Source organism: Lepidochelys olivacea (assembly GCF_965140295.1).
Source record: "Lepidochelys olivacea isolate rLepOli2 genome assembly, chromosome: 5".
NCBI classification, from domain to species: Eukaryota; Metazoa; Chordata; order Testudines; family Cheloniidae; genus Lepidochelys; species Lepidochelys olivacea.
In genome coordinates this window covers 4,910,296-4,934,487 of record NC_140415.1, presented here as the reverse complement: position 1 = coordinate 4,934,487, position 24,192 = coordinate 4,910,296, and the positions used below count along the sequence as shown (strand labels likewise).

The following is a 24,192-nucleotide window of genomic DNA, read 5'->3' as shown; positions in this document are numbered from 1 at the left end:
CATAGAAATGGTCTGAACACTGAGATTTCCTGTGGCAAAGAGTTTCCCCTGGTGATGCCAGCACGCAGAACACAAAAAAGAGTGGGAAAATCTGAAAGCAGAGAAGAGGGTGGAGGAAAATGCTCTGCTCTTTCAACAGTCCTGCGTGGCTGGTAACAGCTGCAGTTGTGAGGTGAATGGAAGGGCAATAATGGGCTTCAGGGAGTAGACCTTTTACTTATCTCCAATTCAGCCTCAGTAAAAGGCTGGTGAAAGCCCAAGGATTGAAAGCCTCTATGCCTTTTGACATGGTGTGGTCTGTAAAGATTTTTGCATATTGGAGGTGGATTTTGTGGCTCTGCCTTCATTAAACATCTCTTACTTAGGAGAGAATCACGATTTTTTGAATAGCCTGATGCAAAATGCACCAGGTCTAATGCTACGAGCCAGAGCTCCAATATGCCTAGCATGCAGGATAAACATTGGGAGAGTCTGAAAAATAACTCAAGCCGGCATTTCTCTGTTCCATGTATCCACTCCCCATGCACCCTCAAGTCATATCTGCTCACTTCACAGGAGCCAATATCCGATCTATGGGAGAGTGATCTGGATTCTGCACTTCCGCCTGCATTGAAAAAGCTCTCAGTGGAGTTCTGAGTGTAGAACCTTTCTTACTGGCGATGGCAGGGAGAGGCAGTGGGACTGCTTTGATTTTCAGATCCCGCGGGACGTTTGCAGCATCAGCGGTTCGAAAAAAGGCTTTTCACTTGTGAACGAAGTCAATCACACGTGAGAATCACCAAGCTGGAATAAAGACGGACCCTCACAAGGTTTCAGCAGTCCCTTTTCCAAACACAGCCCTACTTCGAAGAAGCGTGTGCCCTGCTACTTTGTGCTGATCCAGTCATTTAGCAGGACTAATGCTTTAAAATTCAGATGCTAATAAATGACATGTTCCCTGTGACTGGTCAGCTGGGTAAGAGCAAGAGTAATACTAACAGGAATAATTAGGGTTCTAAAATACCTCCCAAACATCAGTTTTCTCAGATGGACTGAGTCACTACAATAATGAACATGTGGGTTCTCTCTCCTTACTGGATATGCTAACACACAAGTTCATCTAATTTGGTCAGCCCTACAAAAATTAATATTTAGTGCTCAGCCCTGGCTCGACAGCCGAGATCACTGTCTAGTCCCCAGGCTGTGTTGGCACTGTTTGGCTGATGAGCTGAGTGAAATACAACTGTATACGACTCCAGCCACGAGGAGCAGAAGCAGCAAAAGCAAGAACTGTTGCACTGGGGGAGGAGCGCGGGGGAGATATGAGGATAAAATAGGGCTCAACTGGGGCCACCACAGCACCCAGGACTAAGAACTGAGAAGGGCAGACCCCCTCCCTTCCACTCTAGGATTAGACCCAAGAGTAAACAGGTCCATTTCAGCTAAGAAAGAATAATAAATATAGTTTATTCATGTTATGGTTCCAAATGTTGTCATGCTCTGCTTAATTTCCTAGAATGCTTTGTTCTGTGATGTCAAACACTAGGCAGTCCCATTGCTCTGCAGAGAGGGCCTATAAAGTCTGGAGAGTTGTATTTTTTGTTTTGTGGTGTACTTGAGAAGTTTTAGACCTATTCCATAACCTTGTTACATATAAAATAAAACCCTCTGAAAGCTGTTCTTCTTTCAGAACCCCAACACCATGAAAGAGGATTTGTTCCTCTGCATTTGCTATGTATCAGTGTTATATTTTCCCTAGGAGAACCTCTACCTCTCTGATGGAGCCCTGAGAACTGCTCATTGTTCCTACTCGTGCCCTAAATTCCTAAGCAGAGGATCCAAACAATAATTTTCAAAGCTATTCAGTATTAGACTTCTCACCCTCCAGGGATGTCACATTAATTTTCACTTATTTTGGCTTAAAATCCATCCCTCCTATCCTAGCCACTGACTGTACAGAATAGCAACTAATGCAGGTGCAAAAACACAAATTACAAAGGACAAATATATTTTGCAATGAACTCTTCTCTCACCATCCGACGGTTTGGCCACTTATTTGACTGTCCTACCATCCACCTTCTTCACGTCCTCCTTTCCCTCTCTTTATCTTTCATTACCTGTTGTGCATGGACTTGAGGATAGCAGACACTGTTCCAGGTTCAGACTAGGACTTATTCTAATCTTGTCTAGCAGCTGTGCTTTAGCAATCTAAATAACAGCAGACAACTCCCTCTCTACCAACCTCTGTGATTTAAATAACTTTCAGAAGCCTACCTGAACCAGTGCACGAGCCCGTAAAGAGGTCTCATTGCCTGAAGGAAGCACAAGTAGTCTGTACAGTATTTGCACAGCTGTCTTAAGCCTGCGTTTGTGGCTGTTGCTAATAAATCAGCTTGCTGAGATTGTCTTGGGTTTGTCTTCCTTGCCCAGGTTCCTTTGTAACAGGCTCTTGTTTGGGAGGGAAAGTAGTGAGGGGGTGGGTATAGACAGCAACCTGCTGTACACATCCCCAGATTGCTGAGAATTTTAGGACACTGGCAGGTGGTTAAAGCAACCAACAAGGAAACGCATCTTTACAAAGGAACAAATTCTGCCCTCTGGGGAATGCACAGGACTCCACTGCAGTTAATGGGAGGTGTATCCAGCAACTAAACTTTGCTTTATAGCATGTGGATTTAGATCTCTTTACAAACAAGGAATCGGGGGGTTGTACATGTGAAGGAGATATTGCTCACTGTTGCTCTGTGTTAAATCCTAACAGTAATAGGTTTAAGATGCAGAGAAAAGTGGAATAATAGAACTGAGCTTCCATTGTTTTAAAACCATTGTTTTAATGGTTAGGGCAGGGAACTAGGAGAGAGGACTTTTATTCCCTGGAGCCTGGGTTCTAGCCTAAACCTGGACGTCACCACGGCAATTAAACAGCCCCCCAGCCTGTGAGCCCGAGTCAGCTGGCAGCGGGTTTTTAATTGCAGCACAGACATGCCTGGAGAGACCCAGCTCAAGCCAGGGAGGGACTGCAAAGCTCTCCAAGCCAGGGGGCCTGGCAGGAGGAAGAGAAACCCTTGAGTTGTGTGGACTTATAAATTAACTTGGATTTGGTGTTTTGAGTTTTATTTACAATTCATTTTAGATTATTAAACCCAGTCCCCTCAAAGGGGTATTTTAGACCAAGAAAAAGCCTGAAGTTTTTTTGAACCGTCCAAGATGGAAAACTGCAGTGTGACTCTATGCCACGAAGGGGCACCTGGGAGGCAGCTGGCCCAATTATAAAAGACATAATGTGACCCTCTCCAATAGCCGTTATAGAAAGAAAAGGAAATCTGAAAACTAACTAAAGACATAATGCAGGGTTGAGCTTGAGTTTGTATTTCTTCAGGAAAGCATAAGAATCCTTCCACTGTGCATCAGGGAAAACAATCAATAGATTGGCATTTGGGGAAGTTAAGATGTTCAATTTCACTTCATGCTTACTGCTTTTTAATTAACCACCCCAGTTAACCTGGTAAAAAAGCCACTTCCAGAAGGGATTTAGCAGAGTTCTTTCGTTTTCTCCCAAACGGTTAGGCTTTCAGAAGCTGTTCAGTCATTTGTTAGGCTGGTGTGAAGAATTCTGACAGTTTTACAGCCTTGGTTTTAGCACTCCAATAGCCTGCAGAACACGGTGCTAGATGCAATGCTCCAGCATTTCTACTGCCTCTGGGAAGCCAAGGGTCCACACAGGAGGATTCAGTCCTGAATATCTGGAAAGTAAAATATTTTACTTTGACTTGAACCTATCTAAAAGAAATGCAAATCAATAGGGAGGAGAAACAGGCTGGGACCAGTGGGGGTGAAATGACCAGTATGGGCTGCAGAAGGGAGCTTGCTGTCAACCCAGCTGTCATTCAGCATAGTTGGGCTGTATTACACACTTGGAAGTACTGACAAAGTGGTCCTTCCACTCTCCTTAACCTTCACGCTCTCCTTTGCTGGGAGGCTTATCAGATCCTGCCAGCTGCCCCTGCCAAGGCAGGTGACGAGCTGACACTGTCCCCTTTCCTCTTCATTCCTTCTTGTCCACTACTCCTTCCTGCAATTCATCCATCCCTGCCCCCATTTAGACTGTAAGGTCTCTGGTGCAGAGACTTTTAATTTATATATACATATACATACATACATATATGCATACACACACATACAGCACCTAGCACAATGGGCCCCAATTCCCTCTTAGGGCCTCTAGGTGCTACAATACAAATAAATAAAGCTACCAGTTTAAAAAGACTTTGCAACCACCACACCTAATAAAACTGAGCTAGACAAGGCCAGGTACATTAGTAAGTTATACCTCACCTGGTCTACCCTTAATTTGCTCGTGTGTCTCCATTTGTAAGCTTTTTCCAGAACAATGGCGGCATAGCGTCCAGTACAATGGGAGCCCCGATCTTAACTGGGGTAGGGGAAATGAGTGGACTAACTAGAAGTTTGACAGCCTGCTAGCAAAGGTGTTTGTTTTGTCCAGTGTGTAGCCAACTTGCAGGAGAGAGAACTCCATGGTGCCTAGCACAATGGAGCCCTGGGCCGTGACTAGTGCTCCGAGGCGCTACCATAAAAAAATAAAATAGATAAGTAAATAAATAAATAAATAAAAATAAGAAGGAGGAAGCCCTGGGGTAACTTCAAGCAACCCCACCACCAATTATAAATCTCTAAATCAGGTTTCTTGTTGTGTGAATACAGAGCTCCTGAAAGTGAGAAATTAGTAATCTTTTAAATCAAGATTGGAGGTCTCTCTCCAAATGAGGGATGCTGTAGTTCAACCACAAATTTGGCCTGGTCCAGGAATTATTGGGGGGAAGTTCTACAGCCTATGACATGCAGGCAAGGCCAGATGATGATAATGGTCCCGTCTGGCTTTGAACATCTACAGCACTGGCTAGAAGCAGGAATAATGCAGATAAAGGTCCAAGTTCCCCAACCATGTACCACTGTCAATTCAGCACCCTCGTGGCCCTAATATTTCAACCCAGAGCTACTTCTATTCACGGAGCCCCAACAGCAGTGAGGTGTGCCGTATTGTCTCATTTTATGACGCAGCTAACCATCAGCTTGCAGGACCCAGGTCCCACACCTGCTGTGCTGGGGAGAGAACACACCTATCGCCTGTATCGTGAACCAGGTCTCTGGCAGTGAAAGGCTTCCACATTAACTTGCTTCTCACCCGGTTGCCTTTCTGGGAATGCTATCTGTGATTTCTCTCCTTTCCAATGAATGGATACAGGAGGAAAATGATTTTTAGCCAACTGATTTCGTAAAGGTGTCCCAGAAGTAAAAGGCTAGGGCTGCAGGGCAAATGCATCTTCTCTGGTGCTGGTGACCCTTTTAAGGAATTAGAAGAGAAATCTATCACATTTACTCCTCATTGGATGGGGTCCAATAGCCAGACATGGCAGATTAATTTGATCCAAACTTTATGAACATCTCAACTCTGGAAAAAAAAATCTTAGAAAAGGAAATATTGCTTCAATATTTTCAATAGTTATCAAACAAGTAATTTAAAACAAAAAAGGACAAGGATGAGAAGCTAAGACTTAATCTGGCTACATGAGAGTCTTTGGAACATGAATCTCAAGGCATACAGAACAGTGCAGACAGATGACTTTTAGCAGAGGAAGTGTTACCTTTCTTCATTTGTTATTTCCATTATTTACTTTGGCTTTACCTGTCACAGTCGTCCTGCAAAAGTAACAGTTGCATCAACAAATATTTCTGCACAAGTGACAAGTAGAGCGTTAGCCCACAAATGGACCTCATCGTCCTTTTTCCATTCCAATATGCATACCTTACCTCACAGGCAGAAAATGTAATTGCTTCAAGGAAATATTTGAGCGTTCCTTGACATTACAGCTGTTGGGACTTTATGCACGCCAAGTGCATTTTTTGAACTGGCCGATTTGTAGTCCAGAGCGTTTTTCTCTTCTACAGCAATGCTAGTTATGGGATTTGGAGCCACAGAAAGCCAATGTCAGAAACAAGAAAAGTACAGTAGTGTCTCTCCTGCTTTAATGTTGCTTCAGAAATCTTACAGAGGACTTCAGGGTTTAAAACAAACATTTTATTTAAAGAGACACTTCCAAGATAAAAAGCATTAATATTGTTAGAAGCCATCTTATATGCTACTAGCATTAGCAAAGATTATAGCGAAAGGATTTTTGAAGCTTTACTTTACTCTTCACCATTTCCCTATGGGGATGAGCATAATATAAAAAACCCCTATTGGTTCATACCTTTTAACCATTTTGCACTTCACTCAGCTCAGACAATGAAATTAAAACTAGCCAATATTACTTTTGTTTAGTTGGTTACACATTCAAATTCCCATGTGCTGCCACAGTGCTGTTGGATTAGGTTTCCAAGACTGCATGTGAATGTTTAAATCCTGAGATATCTGCTTTCATTTAAAGGTGGTTATTAATTTTTAAAAGAGAGAATGTTCCTTTATCTACAATAAATTTTAAAAAGCAACTTCACTTTTGAACTCAAGCAACCAGTACTTGACAGTGTTCCTTTAAATACAAGATGTATTCTTATCTTGGGGTCATTCAATATGTCAGACATCATGTCTTAGATAGACCCGCACAGCGTACAACTGCTTGAACTTTCGGCTTTTTCTCACACATTGCAATTCCAAGCCAATATCTACTGACTGGAATGTAAACCCCATAATTTAAAAGTCAGCTCTTCCTACTTTCAGCTCCAGCACTGAAGCGAGGAGGAGAGATGAAGTTCCAGTCTGTAGATCAAAGGCTCTCACCTTGCAACCAAGTGGCAGCCAGCAGCAGGAAGCTCCAGGATGCCCGATGTGATTGAAGCCTATTTTCAAATACGGCTCACAGTGTATTCATGGCAGGAAATACTTTTTACTCTGAACTGCAGATGACTAAGCTAGATGGGGAAAACTGCACTATCCCTTCACGAGACATCAACACTAGCTGACTTACCTGTGCCCATTTCACACAGGTGAGCAAAAACAATGCTCCGGGTGAGACTATTATTGTAGGATGTGCAGGTAAAGCAGCAATCATTTCAAATTTAGAACCAGAAAGAGCAAGCTCAGAAGTAAACAAAGGGGCAGGTAAAATAGGATGCTTTTTAGATACACAATAGGCATGTTTTAGAAGATTCCAGAGGGTTTATTTATATAACGCTTCGAACAGTGCTGCTTTACAAGACAGATAGTTTAGACAATTTCCTGCCCAGAGAAGCTTAATCTATATTGATTCAGGCTATTTTCAGAGTAGGAGACAACATGAGAAAAAGGCATGGAGTTAAGAATGGGTCCGAGGACAAAGATTACAGAAAAAGGACCGGACCGAATGCTGGGCTAGGAGGGACAGTAGGAGGAAAAACCGGGCTGAGATGTAGGTACCTACTGAGCTGTGCAGAGCCTTAAAGCAAAGGATGAATAATTTTACTCTTGTGGAAGGTAGGAGGGAGCCAATGAAGGGATCTGAAAGAGGGAATGAAATACATAGGCAGAGTGGAGGAGAAGGCTTTTAAAATTGTACCATTTTGTACAGGTTAGAGGCAGGGAGGAGTAGATGGCATAGGTTACAGTAGAAGTGAGAGAAAACCAATGCACAGTCACAGTTTTAGCAATGGGGACAGAGAAAAGGATTAGTTTTAGAGACTGTGGGTATTTTCCCCATGACCTGGGACACCAAACAGGATTTATTTGTATTTTGAGTTCACTCCTTAACCCATGTGTGTCCCCGCAACCCTAAGATAACCTAGCCAAGTTCTGAGGGAAGGGAAAAGAAATACTGTCCATCAGGTGGGTTCTTCCTAGACATCTGTTTAAAACCCAAGATCTGGAAAATATTGTTCACAATGAGAGCCTTGAGAAATTACCTATTACTTTGGCTCATCAAAGCAAAGGTTAAACAGTGACTTGATCAAACAGTCTGTATGTACATATGCAGGCAGAAGATATCAGAGCTGTTTAATCTAGTAAACAGGGGTATAAAGAGATCCAATGGTTGGAAGTTGAAGGCACAAGAAGTCAAATTGGAAATAAGGCACAGGTTTTTAACAGTGAACCTGCAAGCAGCTTAGCAACAAGTGACACGGGTCCTTCCTCCCTTGAAGCCTTTAAACAAGTCTGGATAATTTTCTAAGAGATATACTATAGTTCAGTCAGATATTATAGGGACCAGCGAAGGAATTGTCAGGTGAATTTCTATGGCTTGCGTTATGTAGTGGTCAGATTAGACGATTGTTAAAGCCAGGAGGGACCATTAAGTCTATTAATCAATTATGTCAAACCATAAGAAACAGTCAAAAGCCATGAGTCCTGCATAAACACCGAAACCACAAGGCAACCCAGAACAACTGACCTCATTGTGCCCAGGTACTGAAAGATCATCTGCTCTTCCTAAATCCTTTGCAAAACATCCAGCAGGGAAGAACAGACTGAAAACACTACCTCGGACCACACTAGCTCAGTGCAGTCATCACTTTGCAGACCACAGTGCAAATGCTTGGGGCTTAGTTGAAAAGTAAATGCTGAAGAGATGGCAAAGTAGAGTCAGAGACTGACTGGGAAAGGGCAGGCCCCTCACAGAGAACGAACTAGGAGTGTGAGAAGTATGATGCATTGTCACCAGAATAGCAACCTTCCCGTAGGAAAGCTGCACTTGGTTTTGGCACATGTGCCCTTCTGCTCAGTGGTCAATCACAACACCAAAATAGAAGTCCCATCTCATCCATGATCTGACCCAATGAGATTTTGGGCAGAAAGTCCTGTCTGTTGGTTAACATGCTAATGAAGGAGGATCCCACGTACTTATAACGGATGAAGCTACTTCTACTGGTTGTTTGGAAGCCGTTATTACAAGACTTTATGACGCTCTCTTTTGGCCTGGTGTTTGATCATTTCCGAATGTTCCCTTTGGAAAGGGGGTGTGTGTGCAAGCACATGCAAATGAACCTGGAGCTATTTTGCATTGTCCCTACCTGTGATGTGTCATTTCTATGAATGACGTAATAAACACATTCCATCAGCACAAGCTATTCAGCCTTGACCCAGATAGTAAGTGGAACCTCTTGAGAGAGCTGTGATTAACAACTTGAGGAATGGATTAATTGAGCTGAAGACTGTCCAATTACTGCAGTGATTTTATCGCTTTTTTACAAATCGTGTCTCTGGTAAATATGTGGCATCAATAAGTGCTTTATTTTCTTTCAACAAGACGCAGTTCATAAAAAATTATGCCAGCTAGAAAAAAAAACAGAGCTTTGCAAAAAGTTTGCAAGGTAGGAAAGGAAAGAAGGGAAGTAGCCAGATGGCTCACTGCTTGCACTGGCATAAAATGACTGCAGCCTATGCAGGCTGCAACAATTCTCAGACTGTGGTCCTCAGAGCTGCTTCTGTTCAATGGTAAAGCATCTGTCCATGCCTGACAGATACTTTGTTAGTCCAAGACACTTGAGTGTCCAGAGGCTTCTTTGTGTAAATGACGAACACCCCACCACCTCACTTTTTGCCCCCTGCGTGGCTGCTTCATTTCTTCTTAAATCAGTGATAAAATTTCTGATCCCAAGATTGGAGGGTGAGTAGCACACAGAAGGGTTGAACAGGACTGCAAAGTGACCTGGAGACAGCATAGCAGAGGCAGATGCTGGCTAAAAGGAGAGACTGCAGTTCTTAGGTACGTCTATAATACAAATAAATAACGAAGAAGTGGTCCACCATATGAAAGGGTTAGTGCCGCTGTGACCTTGTGTAATGGCAGCTGGCTTATATCACACCTCCTTCATTTTCAGCCCAGACTAGGTACCTAGGATCCTTTATGATTTCAGAGGGAGGACATGAATGTTTCTAGGGTACTGTCAGCATCGTCTTCGCCTGGGAATGGTAGTCAAGAATAACAATCTCCTTTCTTTGACAAGTGCATATTATTCCTACTCAATGCAACCCTTATCTGCTGGCCCAGCATTTTGGCACCAACAGCGATGAGGGGTTGCAGCCTGCTAATAACTGAATATGCGATGTAGAGAAGGAAAAAGGAGTGAACAAATCTGATCAGCTGTCAGATAGACAAAGTTTAAGACTCATCTCTCATGAACGAAATGCAGAAAATGTTTGCACTGAACAACTGAGGGTCTGCAGATGCTGTGGTCTGTTCTGGTGCCAGCTTATGTTAATTACACACAGTTCTGCTGGTCTCCCTCGAGTGGTACTACTGAGAAGCTCACCTACCTAGGAAGACATTAGAAATAACACTAAGTTTACAACACAGAAATAACAACGTCTGGTCAATTCAGGCTAAGGTAGAAACCTTCCCCACGGGTGGGCTATGCAAAATGTGTTGGTGGATCCTGCTTCCAAGGGAGCTCAGACCACAGAAGGCAGAACAATTGGCGCTAACTTCCCCCTTCCTCCTTTTTTGTGGCAGTCTCTGCAAAGGCGCCATGGATTGAATTAAATAAATTCTCCCATCAACCCAGGTAGAGCTGCCCCTCTCCAAGTCATTGTTGACGTATACTGGTGGGAAGCCCCCGTTAAGTCTCTCCAGGATGTTTCAGCAACATTACATTTACTATATGGAAAAAAAGTAATAAGGGTAAAATAAGCCACATTACCTGCACGCTGGGTATAACTGGCATACCTGCTCGCTACTTCTGCAGTGCTGCCTGGGGTGTTTAGTTTTCCATAGATGTGGTAAGTTTCCTCCTTGTCTGCGATTTTAATTATACTTTGCACTTATGACCCCACCTTCCAGTCCTCTGCTTTAACCATGGACCCTTCATTTAATTTTCTTAAGTAAAAATATATATTCCTCTACCCCGATATAGCACGAATTTGGATATAACGCGGTAAAGCAGTGCTCTGGTGGGCGGGGCTGCGCGCTCTGGTGGATCAGCACATCAGGCTCCGACACGCTGCTCTGAGCGGCGTTAAGGGTGCCGGGCCAGGGCAGAGGGGTTGGATAAGGGGCAGAGGGTCTCAGGGAGCGGTCGGGGGGGACGGGGTGTTGGATGGTTCGGAGGCTCTGGGTGTGGGGTGGTCAGGGGATGGGGCGTTGGATAGGTTGTGGGAGTCCCGGGATGGCCTGTCAGGGGGCAGGGGTGTGGATAGGGGTCAGGGCAGTCAGGGGACAGGGAGCAGGGGGGTTGAGTAGGGGGTGGGGTCCTTGGGGTGATTAGAGATGGAGGGGGCGGTCAGGGGACAAGGAGCTGGGGGGGTTGGATGGGTCAGGAGTTCTGAGGGGTCAGTCAGGGGGCGGGAAGTGAAGATTAATAACTGAAATGCTCGAGGCCAAAGAAAGTTTGATATAACGTGGTGTCACCTCTAACACGGTAAGATTTTTTGGCTCCTGAGGACCATGTTATATCGGGGTAGAGGCGTATTTGGCTTCTCTGATTAATTTCCAAGAGTACTTGTGTAAAAAAAAGGGATTTTATGAGTCTGTCTTCTCCTGTGCCTGGCACATTTTTGTTCACTTGAGTCTGTGACCAACACTAAACTCCACTCACCTCCTCTTTGCTCCCCTTTATTGCTTCCTTCCAGTCTCTCCTCTCCAAGTAACCTGCAAGAGTTCTTGCATCACCACTACATTTGGAAGTGGCCTCTTTCTACCATCATATCCCCATGCTGCCAGCACGAGGCCCACTGTCCCAAAATCTAGAGAGCTTTACATTCTCCCCCTCCCCACAAAGAGTCTTGAGATACTTTGCAAGAAGGATACTACAATAAATTGTATGCACAATTTGTTACAACTGGAAGAAGTAACAACACATGAAATTATGTTTAAATAAATTCCTCTCATGCCCAGGAGGCCTCCAAGTGGGAGACTGCACTTTTATCATCATGAAGACAATCAATCGCAGTTCTATATTTCCACTTGCTTCTCCTTCCGCATTACTCATTCCCCCAGCACACAGTACAGACACAATCTGAAAGGAAATGGGAACTCCCAAGGGAAGAAAATAGCTTTGTGCACTTAAAATAATGATGTCACTTGAGGTCACAATGCAAATGGTTACGGATATGAGATCCGCAGTTTTCTCAATAGAGCTGGAACCTTGGGAGCTAGAAGAAGAGTTGCAATTTCTTTGTTAAAAGTGCTCTTCTAACCCACCTATACAGCTTGTTCCCAGAAACAACAGCTGCTCTACCTAATTAGCATGAATCGCCCTGTCTCAGAAGAACAATTGGGAATAATACAGTATTTGAGGTACTGACAAAAGGATACATTAATGGTATTGATTTGTTCAGCCACTTACAACCTTTGCTTATTAGTCTATTATCTGCATAAAGTATTTGGATCACGGAGTTCTTTTGTATAAAAAGCCAGGCAAGAGGCATCAAGGAAAAGGGACAAATAACAACAGGGTTGTACTGACACATTCAGCTCCACAAAAGAAGTTGGATTCATAGTTAATATGCAGATGTGCCTGTTACAAACAACATATCCCAGAATGCAATTCTCCCTCTTGATCTGAGAAGGGAATGGTCAGGTGGGGACCTCGCAGTCTCTCCGTGTTGCAAATAGGGGCTGCTGCAGTTGGCCCTATTTTACATAATTTAGCTGTGACTCTTAAACTTGTGGCAAGCTGCCATGGCAACCCACAGCTGAGCAAAATTTGGACACCTGTCCTCAGTCATTACGTCCGACCCTGTGCACAGAGTGTTGTGTCCTTGAATGCTGTCAGCAATGGGGTTACGCTATTGTATGCTCTCTGTGGCTGCTTAATGTAGCTGTTTTCAAAACAACCCCACACCCATTGCATTTCCTTCGAAAAGTAAAATTAAACTGTCTATAGAAAAAGAAAAATCAGAATTTCAGGAGCACTATGGAGAGAAAGGAAGGCTACCCTCTATTGGGGCAGGGGTTAGATTGGAAACGCACAGATTTTGTTATCTTGAATGCTGAAGGCTCTGTCGTTCTCAACCAATATTGATTAGTGTTTCCTATACCTTTCCTTCCCAGCAGCAGAGCAATGCAATATCTGTCATGAATCAATGTCATTCAAGAGGTAGGCAGTAGGAGCTAATACCACGGCGTGTGCGGTCAGCCTGCCCTCTTTCCTCAAATGGATTAGTTCCTCAATTAACTTTGCTCTCCACCAAGCCACAGCCTGGAATCTAAATCCATCCTTAAAGCCAGCTCTCTAAGACGGGCTTAATGTTACCACATCAGGGGGAACATCATGCTGCATCAGCCTTGTGATGGGAATTCTGCATTAAACTGCTAGTCTTAGATCACTGGCAGAACTACATGCTCTAAATAAAGTTTATTCCGGAGAGTTGCTTGTGGTTTACAGGAATCCTGCCTGTTGGCTTACAGATGTTAATATGATAGCACAAATAAAGTTTAAGTGTTTTCTGCATTTTGAAGTAGACAACCTAATTAACGTCTACACAGAAACCCACAAAATCAGACAGACCGGAAGGAAACGAGAAGTCTGAGTTCCTCCCTATTAGTACAGAATAAAATCTCAGGACTCTTGTGCACAAAACAATCTAGTGGCAGAAACAAAGATGAACAATTAGCATGAGGCAGAGGTTGGGCCAGTAGCCAACAGGCCATTTTTTACATGGCCACATGAAACTCTGATTTGACTGCCTATCCCACTCTCACTCCCTGCGTGCGACTGCTGTAGCTTGCTCAGTGGTCTCTGGAGATCGTGAAAGAGTTCCCCCCCTTTGCTACTCAACCGGGAGCCCGCCGGCAGATTTAAGCAGCAGCACAGCCTCCAGCAGAATAACATCTAGTCCTGGTCAACATCTCAGGAGAGGTGGGATTAGCAGAGGGGAAAGTGGGAGGAGAGGAGAGTCCTTAGAGATCTAACCAGGTTACTACATTTAATACAGAACATCATCAATATTTTGTCAGGGGACAGCTCCTCTCCCCCATCTCTCTCCTTCAAATCCCAATTTTTCCCCATGTCCCTTCTGCAGTTCAATATCTCTTGCCTGCCCATGGTGCTGCTGTGTTTTGGGCCAGGGAAAGTGAGGCAGAGAGGGCGCCATCAGAAAGGTAGGGATGGAGTGTGGGGGCATTCATGCCTAACTTATAAATGCCCCCCAGGCTCCAGGACAGGAGAATTTCCTCCCCAACAATAGACCTGCTCAAAGAGTAAACCATACAATATTTCACAGAGAAGAAAAAGAAATCTCCTGAAATGCAGTTGCCAGCAGGAAGGTGCTAGTACCCAATTAATTCATGAAATAGCTCTGCTGTTACTAGTACTAGGATGGCTCCTTGCTTCAAGAAGCAAGGACCATTTCTGACTGTGTTAGGAGATGATATAATTGAACTACTGTAGCTCACATCAAAGGCTACTTTGTGACACTTGCCTCTCCTTATGGGGCTGTCTAGCATCAGCCACTGTATGTTTTAGAATTAAGAGAAATATCAGCATGAGATTTAAGCTTGGAGGGAAAACAATTGCAACTAGGACAGTAGATAATTTATCTGGTGCTGCTACAATTGAGGTCACTTCTACCATGCAGTCTTGCACTAAAAATCCGAACAAAACCAAAACCCCTCAAGACTGCACCACTGAGCACATGGATCTCCATCTGATCATCTGACACTAGGTCACCTCTGGATTTAGCTCATTGCATCCAAGTGTCTAAATGAGGGAGACTCTAAAGGGAAAAGGTTACCTGCTAAGGGAAGTGGAAAAAAGGTCTTAATTAATTACACCATCTAAATCTCCATTAGCTTGACTTCTAAATTTGATTCAGAGAACATACATTTTCACACCCAGAGAAATCTCTCTTATTCTAGAACCTACAGCTTCGTATATACATGTCTCCTCTCTAGGCTTCACTAAAAACTGTCTTGACATCCTCATAGCAGATCAAATTCAGAGGTCTATAGTCATTGCCCGTAATTCTGATACAGTGAAGCCTTAATAGCTGGCAGAGAATTCTATAGTACATTACTGCAACTGCGGGCTGTATCTTTGGGGACCATATTGTGTTAAGTATATGGGATGGTTTATGGATGCAACTCCAGGTAGGGAGGATTGCCACAGCTCTGCCAGAAACTAAGAATTGTGTGCTTGTGTGGGGTGATTATGGGGAATCACTCAATTTGCAAACCGTGCCCCCAGCCCTCCTGGGAGGTACCACCCTTGGGGAGGCTCGCATATGCTGGCTCAAATTGAGACCAACAGATGAAGAAAGGACTTTTGATATAAGAAGGCTGGGATTAAACTGAGTCAGGGCCTTCCTTCTGATCCAGCAAATGGACAGGCCTTTTCATTCAAGGGGGCTCCCGACCCTTGCAGAAGGGGTTGAAAAGACTTTGGCCTACTAAGGCCTTGTAAGACTGATGGCCTCTGGAAAGCTTTCATCATGCATACAGGAACTTTTATCGTTTATCAGTTTTCGCTGTAATGCTTTTATCTTAAGAATAAAGGTGCTTGCTGAGAAAAAGCTGTGTGGTAACTTGTATCTCTGGTCATAGCCCTTGGAGAGACAGCAAGGCACAAGTGCTGGCCTTTAGGCAGACTGGACACAGGTGACAGCTGGAGACATGACACCTGACTGGGCACCCCTGGATTAGACTGTAGGGGCAATGGGTAGGAATACAGGAGCAGTTACCCTGAAACTATGACCATTACCATCCAGTCCCTAGATGTGATGACAATTCCTAGCCAAGTATGAAATTTTGCATACCTTAACTTTTGCTTCTTTGCGGTAAGGTCGAGAGCAGGTGAAAGAAAATTTCTAAACCCTATTACATGCTCCAAATCACAACCACCAGGTGGGTGAAGGAAACCAGGGTGTATTGGAGTCAGCAAGTCTCCTGTGATCTCTCACCTACCTACCTAAAGTTCCATCTTGGAACGCAAATAACTAGCTCCATTGCTAAATTTTACACAAATGCTCTATTATTTACACAACCATTTTATCTGAAACGTGGGCAGGACAAACCTAAGATACTGATGAAGATTTCAGCACAGAAAAAAGGAATTAGAAATGGGAAGTAGGTGGCCTAAGCATCATTAAAACAATACAGAATCTTGTGGGAATCACATAGGGCACTGCTGTCTTCCAATGGATATCAAACTTTGAGATTTAACCTTGGGATTACTTTGTTCTCCTTTTTCCACCTTATCGAAGCCCTGTCTTGTTCTCATAGGCTTGAGGTACCAGCTCCATTTGTTATAGTTTCTGGTGAGGATGAGCTGGAAATACCCTATGAACACTTAGGTGCACATACATTGACAGCAGTGTTGAAGAACACCTCATTATCAAGTTATTTACAAATAAGAGGCAAAGTCCCTGCACCGAGGAATTTACAGTCTGACACAGTGATAAAAACACAAAAGGAGCATCCGAATATATGTCAAGCAAATATAGTAGAATTAAAATCATATCAAGGCTATAATTTCATTAAGGGGTCAGGGTAATAAATCATAAGTAAATGCCTGTGGTTTGTTACCAGAACCAGGTGATAGTATTTCCACAGAACTAACTACAGCACATTTGTGTGTTTTTTTAAAATATGGTCCCACAGTATTTTTACTTGAGAAAAAGCTAAACGTTTTACTGCACTAGCTATGTTTAAGCCAACCCCTGACTCTGCGGAATTATCGAAAACTCCAGGAGGCTCTTCCTATTTTTAACACCCATTCCTGAGCACCTACATTCCAGCTACCATGCTTCTGTCACAAGACATAATGGGACACCCTTCCAAATATGGAGGACATTCAGTGGCTGAACAGGTTAATGATTTTGAATACAATCCTGTCCCAGGATGTAGCATTCTACCCATGCAGCATTCCCAACCACTGCTTGCTCGGGAAGTAAAAGTGTGTTCATGCTGAGTATATATTTTAACTGAGCTCATTTGAACCAGGATTCCCAGAATGGCACGTGGTTACTATATGTCTGAATATCCATAGAGAAAACAGACAATGGATTAGTCTACTGTCAGATCAAGGGACTGAGTTTGACATTAGAACAACTGACTATGCTTTAACAACGTTAAAAAAAAAAAAAGTTAATGCCACTATCCTTTTGCCACATCTGCAGTAGGACTAGAATCCTGACCTCTAAATGGCCCATGCTGTGCAAGGACAGCTACTGAATATTTATATAGCACTATAACTTTGCCCAGAGCATTGAAAAGATTAAAAAGACAGTCCCTGCCCTGAAGAGTTCAAGACCTACACCAGTCAGAAAATGAAGGAGAGACAAGACAAGAAGCAGGGGAATGAGGGTTAAAACAAAAAGAGGTGAGCCACACTGAACTGTGAGTACATCTTGTGAGTCTGACAGTTTTTAAAAGTAGCGGCAGTTGACAAGGACGAACAAACAGCTCCAATGGCTCAAGACATCAAGTTAGTCCCATTGCGCTCCATGTCGATTAACGTTCCTCCTAAAATTCTTGGCACAGCCAGAAGCAAAGATTGGAGTCCAAACATATGTGTTAGATAGATAATCTATATCTATCTATCTATGACGGACTGTATTTCTACCAAAAAGAAAAGGAGTACTTGTGGCACCTTAGAGACTAACAAATTTATTAGAGCATAAGCTTTCGTGAGCTACAGCTCACTTCATAGCTCACGAAAGCTTATGTTCAAATAAATTTGTTAGTCTCTAAGGTGCCAGAAGTCCTCCTTTTCTTTTTGCGAATACAGACTAACACGGCTGCTACTCTGAAACCTGTATTTCTACCAAAACTCTGGTGGGAGTTCTCCTCAAATCTCTCTCAATTAGTGTGTCCAATGTGCCTGCTTAGTTAACACTCAAACTTAAGTTGTGGGAGTCCCTCCCTCTTGACCTACCAGAAAGGATGGTGTCACTTTTTGGCTCTGAAGAGTTGTATCAAGGTGAGATAAGTATTTCATGCTGATAAAATGCTATGCTTATGAAAGTCATTGGGGATGAAATCCAGCTGCTGTCTTGAACTAAGCTGATGCTTTAGCTCAACAGTGCATTTGTTTGCATATATGAATGAGCCCACCAGACACATACTTGCTTAACTAAGCAGGCACAGCATCTACTCTAGTTAAGAGCTATGTCTGAGGAGAAATTCCGCCAGAGTTATGGTAGAAATATGATCGTCAGACTTGTCAAGCGAATGCACTGCTGAGCTAAAGCCTCAGCTTAGCTCAGGACAACAGCTGGATTTCACCTCAATGACTTTTACAAGCCTAGCATTTTATCAGCACTAAATATTTATCTCATCTTGATGCACCTCTTCAGAGACAAAGGTGACACCATCCTTTCTGGAATGTCTTCTCAAGAGGGAGGGACTCCCCTAGCTTCCATTTTAGAAGCCCCAGTGTAGTAATAGAAAGGAGGTCCCTCTTAAGCAACAGGTTGTCTGGGGCACAGTCAGATTTGTCAACTGTTTAACAAGTTGTCTCAACTGATTGGAGTGCTCCTGGTAGTAACAGACATGAGTGTCACAGCACAGAATCCCATAGCATACTGCACTCCTTTGGCAAGCTTTCATCTTAAAAAACCCATCATTCTGTGTTAATGCAGAGACTCACCTAGTTTCACTTGAAGTGGGGATGGTTTATAGTTCATGGCTACAGTCTCTCCCTCCCTTGTATCACAGTCTCTGTCTGAGATAGATGCAGCGGTTGGATCCTGTTAAAAAAAACAACCAAACAACCAACCATCAGACACGGCTTAGTACACACAGATATGCAGTCATTTCTCTAATTCGCTGCTGGTTGAGTCCACCAGCATCCAAGTTTGGTAGGACAGAGGCACAGCTTTGTGTTTTAGATCATTTAAACCCAGAGACTCTACAGAACTGTGGAAACCATTTAATAAGTTTAGGGCACTATTTGAAAAAAATCCGTTTTTAACACGCTTAGATGATAGATCGTCCAAGATAATACGGAGATTTTCTGTCACCAGTTCAAATCCAGGCCAGGTTGGTAGTAACCCAAAGTCATTACCATCTGATGGTTGTTTGGTGACCTGTGTGAAATGCCATGGTCGTTTCAGTCAAGTTCGTAGGTAACACGTCCGTATTCATGACTAGCACTCTGGTGGCACACCCCGGGAAGGCAAAGGATTGACTGGACATGGAGGTTGAACTGCTGGTCCCTGCATGACAGGGGGTCAAGAAACCCTTACTGCCTGTGTTGTACCCATTTTGCAGACAATTGAGTAGGTCAGTCTTCAGCATCTTGCAGCTGCACTGAAATTCTCTTGGAGAACCCTGGATGTCCCATCCACCAGGCCCATTTGCGGAAAATCCAGGCAGTATTGTATGGTATAGTCTTTCCGCAAACCCCTCTAACATACAGGTTGCTTATTTGCACAATCCCAAAAGATCTAAAATCCATTCACTGCAAACTTCAAAGCTGTTGAAATCATCTTTGTAGCAAAAATTGCTTTCAATAAGGTCAATTTCTTCCCATCTAGGAGTTAGAAACAAAGCTGAAGACGTATGAAAATTCCAATTTAAAACAGACAGAATTACATGGGAAAACATGTGCTTAATATTAAATTCAAATATTCCAGGGATACTAAATACTGGAATATGCCATTTCAGATAAGATAGTTATTTTCATACTCTCCACTTCTTGAAATTTGCATTATGAAGTTTTGGGTTTTGTTAACCAACCCTCCCCCAAACAAAAAACCCTGCATAATTTGGCACTCTGGGGAGACTGTCAGTGGCAAAGAAAGAGGCTGGTATACTCTGCCAACAATAAAAGAAGATCCTTTAGTGAACAATTCCTTGACGCAACGGCAATAGCACTGAGCTGAATACCCACCCTTCAGCACGAGGTCTCCCTCACTGTGCGCCGAGTATGTTTTGCCTTCTGAATAAAGCACACTCATGAAATAAAAGTATGTCAGTCCATTCAGGATCAGTCTTAATAGAACTGGGACCTTTTACAAAATTTAAGGTGGCAATATTTTACCAAGACACTATTTATTTGTGTTCTCTCAGCTATCATTGCTTTTTACTACTACTAGTATTTTATGCTTACAGTACCTTTCACCCAAGGATTTCAAAATACTTTACAAATAAAGCTGTAGAACACAACTCATTTTACCTTCCGCTAATGCCACCACATCTGGGAAGGAATGTAGCAGCTGTTTAACAGCCCACAACAACAGTTTAGGACAGGTAGTGAAGAAAATATTGTCTCCGGTTTAGTTAGGCCCAGTAGAAATATCCAAGTGGATTTTGGGAATGACATGAAGGTTGAAAAAGTTCTACTCCTATGAAGAAAGACGACAGCTCTTTAATAACCTCAACTGGTCCGGGCCTGTTTTACAATCACAACTGAAAGGCCGATTATCTAGATAACTTTATAAAACAGAATTGGTCTTTAAAATCCACCTACCTATTTAATTTGGTCATGTTACAATGGAAGTTGTGTGGCAGGTCATTGACTGGAACACATGGGTTATAAAGATTACTTTTTCACAAGTCAGTTTTCCAGTGGTACTAAAAACCTATGCAAAAGGGAACATATGACAGGGGTTCTGATGAAATATTTAGCTTTGTAAAGCTGCTGGAGAGTGATAGCAAATTTTTTTACATTAAAAGCATCACCTGATCTGCTCAGCATAGAAATTAACATGCTGAGGGTGCAGGAGTTCCCCATGCGCAACCAACAACCAGTTTGCCATTGCCACCTTGGCCTCCCCCTGGTGGAGGCTAACACTGGAAATTAGCTACCCAGCATCAAACTGGGAGGGTCACACAAGGAAATCAGTTAATAGCATGAACAAACTAAGGCTTAGACTGAAACTTTTCCATTTGCAGTGTTTTAAGATTAGTAGGTCAATGGTAGATTGAGAAGAAAACAGGCTTATGTTATGGGGCTCTCTGTCTGAACAACAGTCACTGTCAACATCAACAGCCTCAAAGCACACGTCCAGCCTTCTCCTCTCTAAACCTAAAACTTAAGGAAAACAGTCAAAACAAGAGATAATTTTCCTAATGCATGCGTGTGTCCAGGGCTTGTAAGAGCAGAAGCATTTTAGCATTTGCATATCATTTTATACACTTTGTGCAGCAATACACAAGACACCATAGTAACAAACTGTACTAAAAACATGAAGGATTCTTCCTGGTATTTCTGTTGGAATTGTCTCTACATAAAATGGAATGCTCTGCTACTGTGCATTTTGAACAGATTACTCCATACAGCCAGAGAAGCACTGACTGGATTAATTAGCCCTTTGCTCAACAAAATACCTGCAAGCACACTGGAATACTACCACATGCATTTGCTATTCTAATGGATTTCAGGTGTGTTTGTTTTTTTACAGAATTCTATAGATCGAGGCAAACATTCTATACTCCGATTTTGAAATTACAGCTATGTTGTGTAACTGATTGTAGGTCACATTATATTATTTCGGTTTGCTGATTGAGCACAATACTTCTAAGAAGAAGGAAAACTTGAAGCCATGGCAAGAATTGTTGGCTAGTAACAGAGTTTAATTTGAAGTTTTCTCACCACACTCTCACAACATAATTGTGTGCGCACAAAACAGCAGTAGCCTAACTGTGGGGTCAGATTCTTGGGAGGTTTGTTTACTTCTCTGGCAATGGGGGGGATTAGGAACCTTATCCTCTTGCTAAACTAAGCTCTGTCCTAGCCTTACGAAATATGCCATTTCTGGTTAAAAATTCATTTTTGCAAGCTTCTGCGTGAGTAACCATTGCTCGAACATTCACTGAGCGCAAATAGAGAAGGGGCAATGAGACTGGCTGAAACAAAGCTTTTTTCAGGTTTTTAAGGAATGCTCAGGGTTCTCTCCCCCCTCCCCAGTATTTAACCAGCTTTACTAAGAATGCAAGCTCTGCCATATCAGACCAGACCAATGGTCCATTTAATGTGACATTCTGCCTCTTACTGTGGCCAACATGGAATGCTTCAGTGGGAGGTGGAGAAAAGAACTGATGAACCTCACAAATTGTGCAATCTTGTATATGGGACAACAGAACTGTGCCATGGGCATTAATATGCTATTAGGATACCTTGTAAAGTGCATTCTCCTTTCCCTCTCCTCCTCCCTTGACATCCTGCAGGCCTGAATGTCTCTCCTACCATCCAACCCATGATACCTTCAGGGGAGAGCCAGCCCGCTTTGAACAGCCCCTGCACACGGACATTAACTCCATTTTGCTGACAGAGTTCCCATCATGTTTAGCTGTCCACTTCAAATGCTGCTAACTTGTGTTTTATTTCACTTAACACTATATTTAGCTCTGTCTGCTCAGGCACTCCAATCCTAAGAAGCAGCCCTATTTAAGACAGTTGAAAATGTAAACATTTCCTCGCTCTGCTCCCTTTGGTAAATATTTTGAACAATTGGGAATTTTTGATTTTGATGAGAAGATGGGGAGAGCTCTCCCACCCTCAAATGATAAAGAAAGGAGTGATATGCACAGCTTTACCAATTACTTTACTCAGCAATTCAAAGATGCTAGTTTGATAATCAGAGGCTGATTCATTGTGACCCAGTTGCTTATTAATGTCACGCAGATCGTTTCCACCTAAAAATAGCTGGATGTGCTTGCATACAAGACACTCTGCCAGCATATTGTAAGCAATTTCACATTTGTCTCCATGAGCGACCAATGAAACAGAGAGCCTCTTTGCTTCCAAAGGCTGTTCTCCTGGGCTCATACACTCTGCAAACACACACTAGGAGGGACAGTTGAACACATTTTGCTTAGCTTTAAAACCATTCAAACACAGAGTCTGAAAATTCAGCAGATGTTATCAGCTCCTGGCTCTTTGTTTAAGAGAGAATGAAAAAATGGGCAGAATGGCAAAGAAAAAAACCCAGTATGTACCCCATATACAGGGTGCCCACTTATGCCAGCTCAACTTTCAACAAGCAAAGGAGTTTCTGCCATACTGATTGTGTCACACAAGGTTCTTTTGAGCTAGAAAATAACCCCCCTATGAACATCTGTGCCTTCTACTATTCTGCTCCATATGCTTAGAATGCCCTTCCCAAACTCATTTGCTAAGCACCCACCCATGCAACATTCAAATCCTCCTAAAAATCAATTTCTGCAGCATCATATGGAAAGCTCTTTGGGGGCAGAGACTCTTCGGGGTGTGTACACACATACGGACAGTGCTTCACACAATGCGCCTCTCAGTATTACTGCAATACCAGTATCAAATGTATTGAAAAACGGAGCGTTCACACTGTAAGAACTCCGGACCTACCACGATGTACATCTGTCTAAATGAATAACTTCCCTTCCTGAGGCAAGTTACCTCTTTTCTTGCTTGTCAAGTCTGCCATTTAGATTTTAAGTACTTTGGGACAAAGAAAAGAACTATCTGTTTTCTGTGAAGCACCTAGTACACGTGGGGCAATACCCCCCGTCCCCAAATAACTTATCCTTAGAAACAATCATGGGTTTAAGTGACAGGAAAAAGGTTCAAGAATTCATGCTATAAATTTGTGAAGACAAGTTCTAGCTTTAAAAAGCTTCTCAAACCGTAGGCAATTCACTAATCTCCACTAGCAAGTGTTCAAACCGTCATATACTCTCAGGCAGGGATAATCTATTTTTTGTCAAGGTCCAGATTTCTTGGTCAAGGTATTGTCAAGGTCCAAACTCCAGAGAAAATAATACAAAAACAATAATAATACTGATAAGTAGTAGTAAATAAAAAGATGTTATGGTCCATTCAAAAGCATCTGGCCTTCCAGATTTGGCCCACAAGCTGCCTATTGACTATCCCTGCTCTGGGGAATCACAAGCAAATACTTCCTGGCCAAGAGACAAGCCTTCCACCTCTAACCAAATGAAATCCAGACCAGGCCAGCAATTTCTGTAACCTGTCACCACTCAGCAGTTACTGCATGCTGCTAAGTGGCCTGTGACATCAGGCAGTCTGTCTGGTTTGAAGTGAACAGACATTCGAACGATTAACCAACTGGCACTCTTGTTGGCGGAGTCAGGCGTGCCACAGAGCACGGGAGGTATTGGCAGGGTGGAGTCAAGAAAGCGTGAACTGCAAAGGCCCATGCTGTGGGTAAAGAAAGGACTTCAGCTTTCAGACCTTCTCCACCTGGCAGGTTTCAAATTCTTTTGTATAAATATCAAGTGGATGATGCTGGCCAGGATATTAGGGTTACCCCAGAGCTTGGAAAAAAAATTCAACACTGGCCTTAAGGCTAAGCCTATGAGCTCAGGTGAAGGCAGTCATGCTGCAATGCCTCTTCCTCCTCCCTGT

The 24,192-nt window shown here is 43.0% G+C and overlaps 1 protein-coding gene across 4 annotated transcripts in view; it reads right to left on the bottom strand.

Annotated features, from left to right (window-relative positions):
- The window catches only part of FAM219A (family with sequence similarity 219 member A), a 130,434-nt gene that overhangs the window by 32,070 nt on the left and 74,172 nt on the right, over window positions 1-24,192 (bottom strand). For all 4 annotated transcript variants that reach the window (XM_084628047.1, XM_084628048.1, XM_084628049.1 and 1 more), the window contains exon 2: window positions 18,493-18,592. In XM_084628047.1, the coding sequence (XP_084484173.1) occupies window positions 18,493-18,592 (100 nt within the window). The remainder of the gene's footprint in view (window positions 1-18,492; window positions 18,593-24,192) is intronic.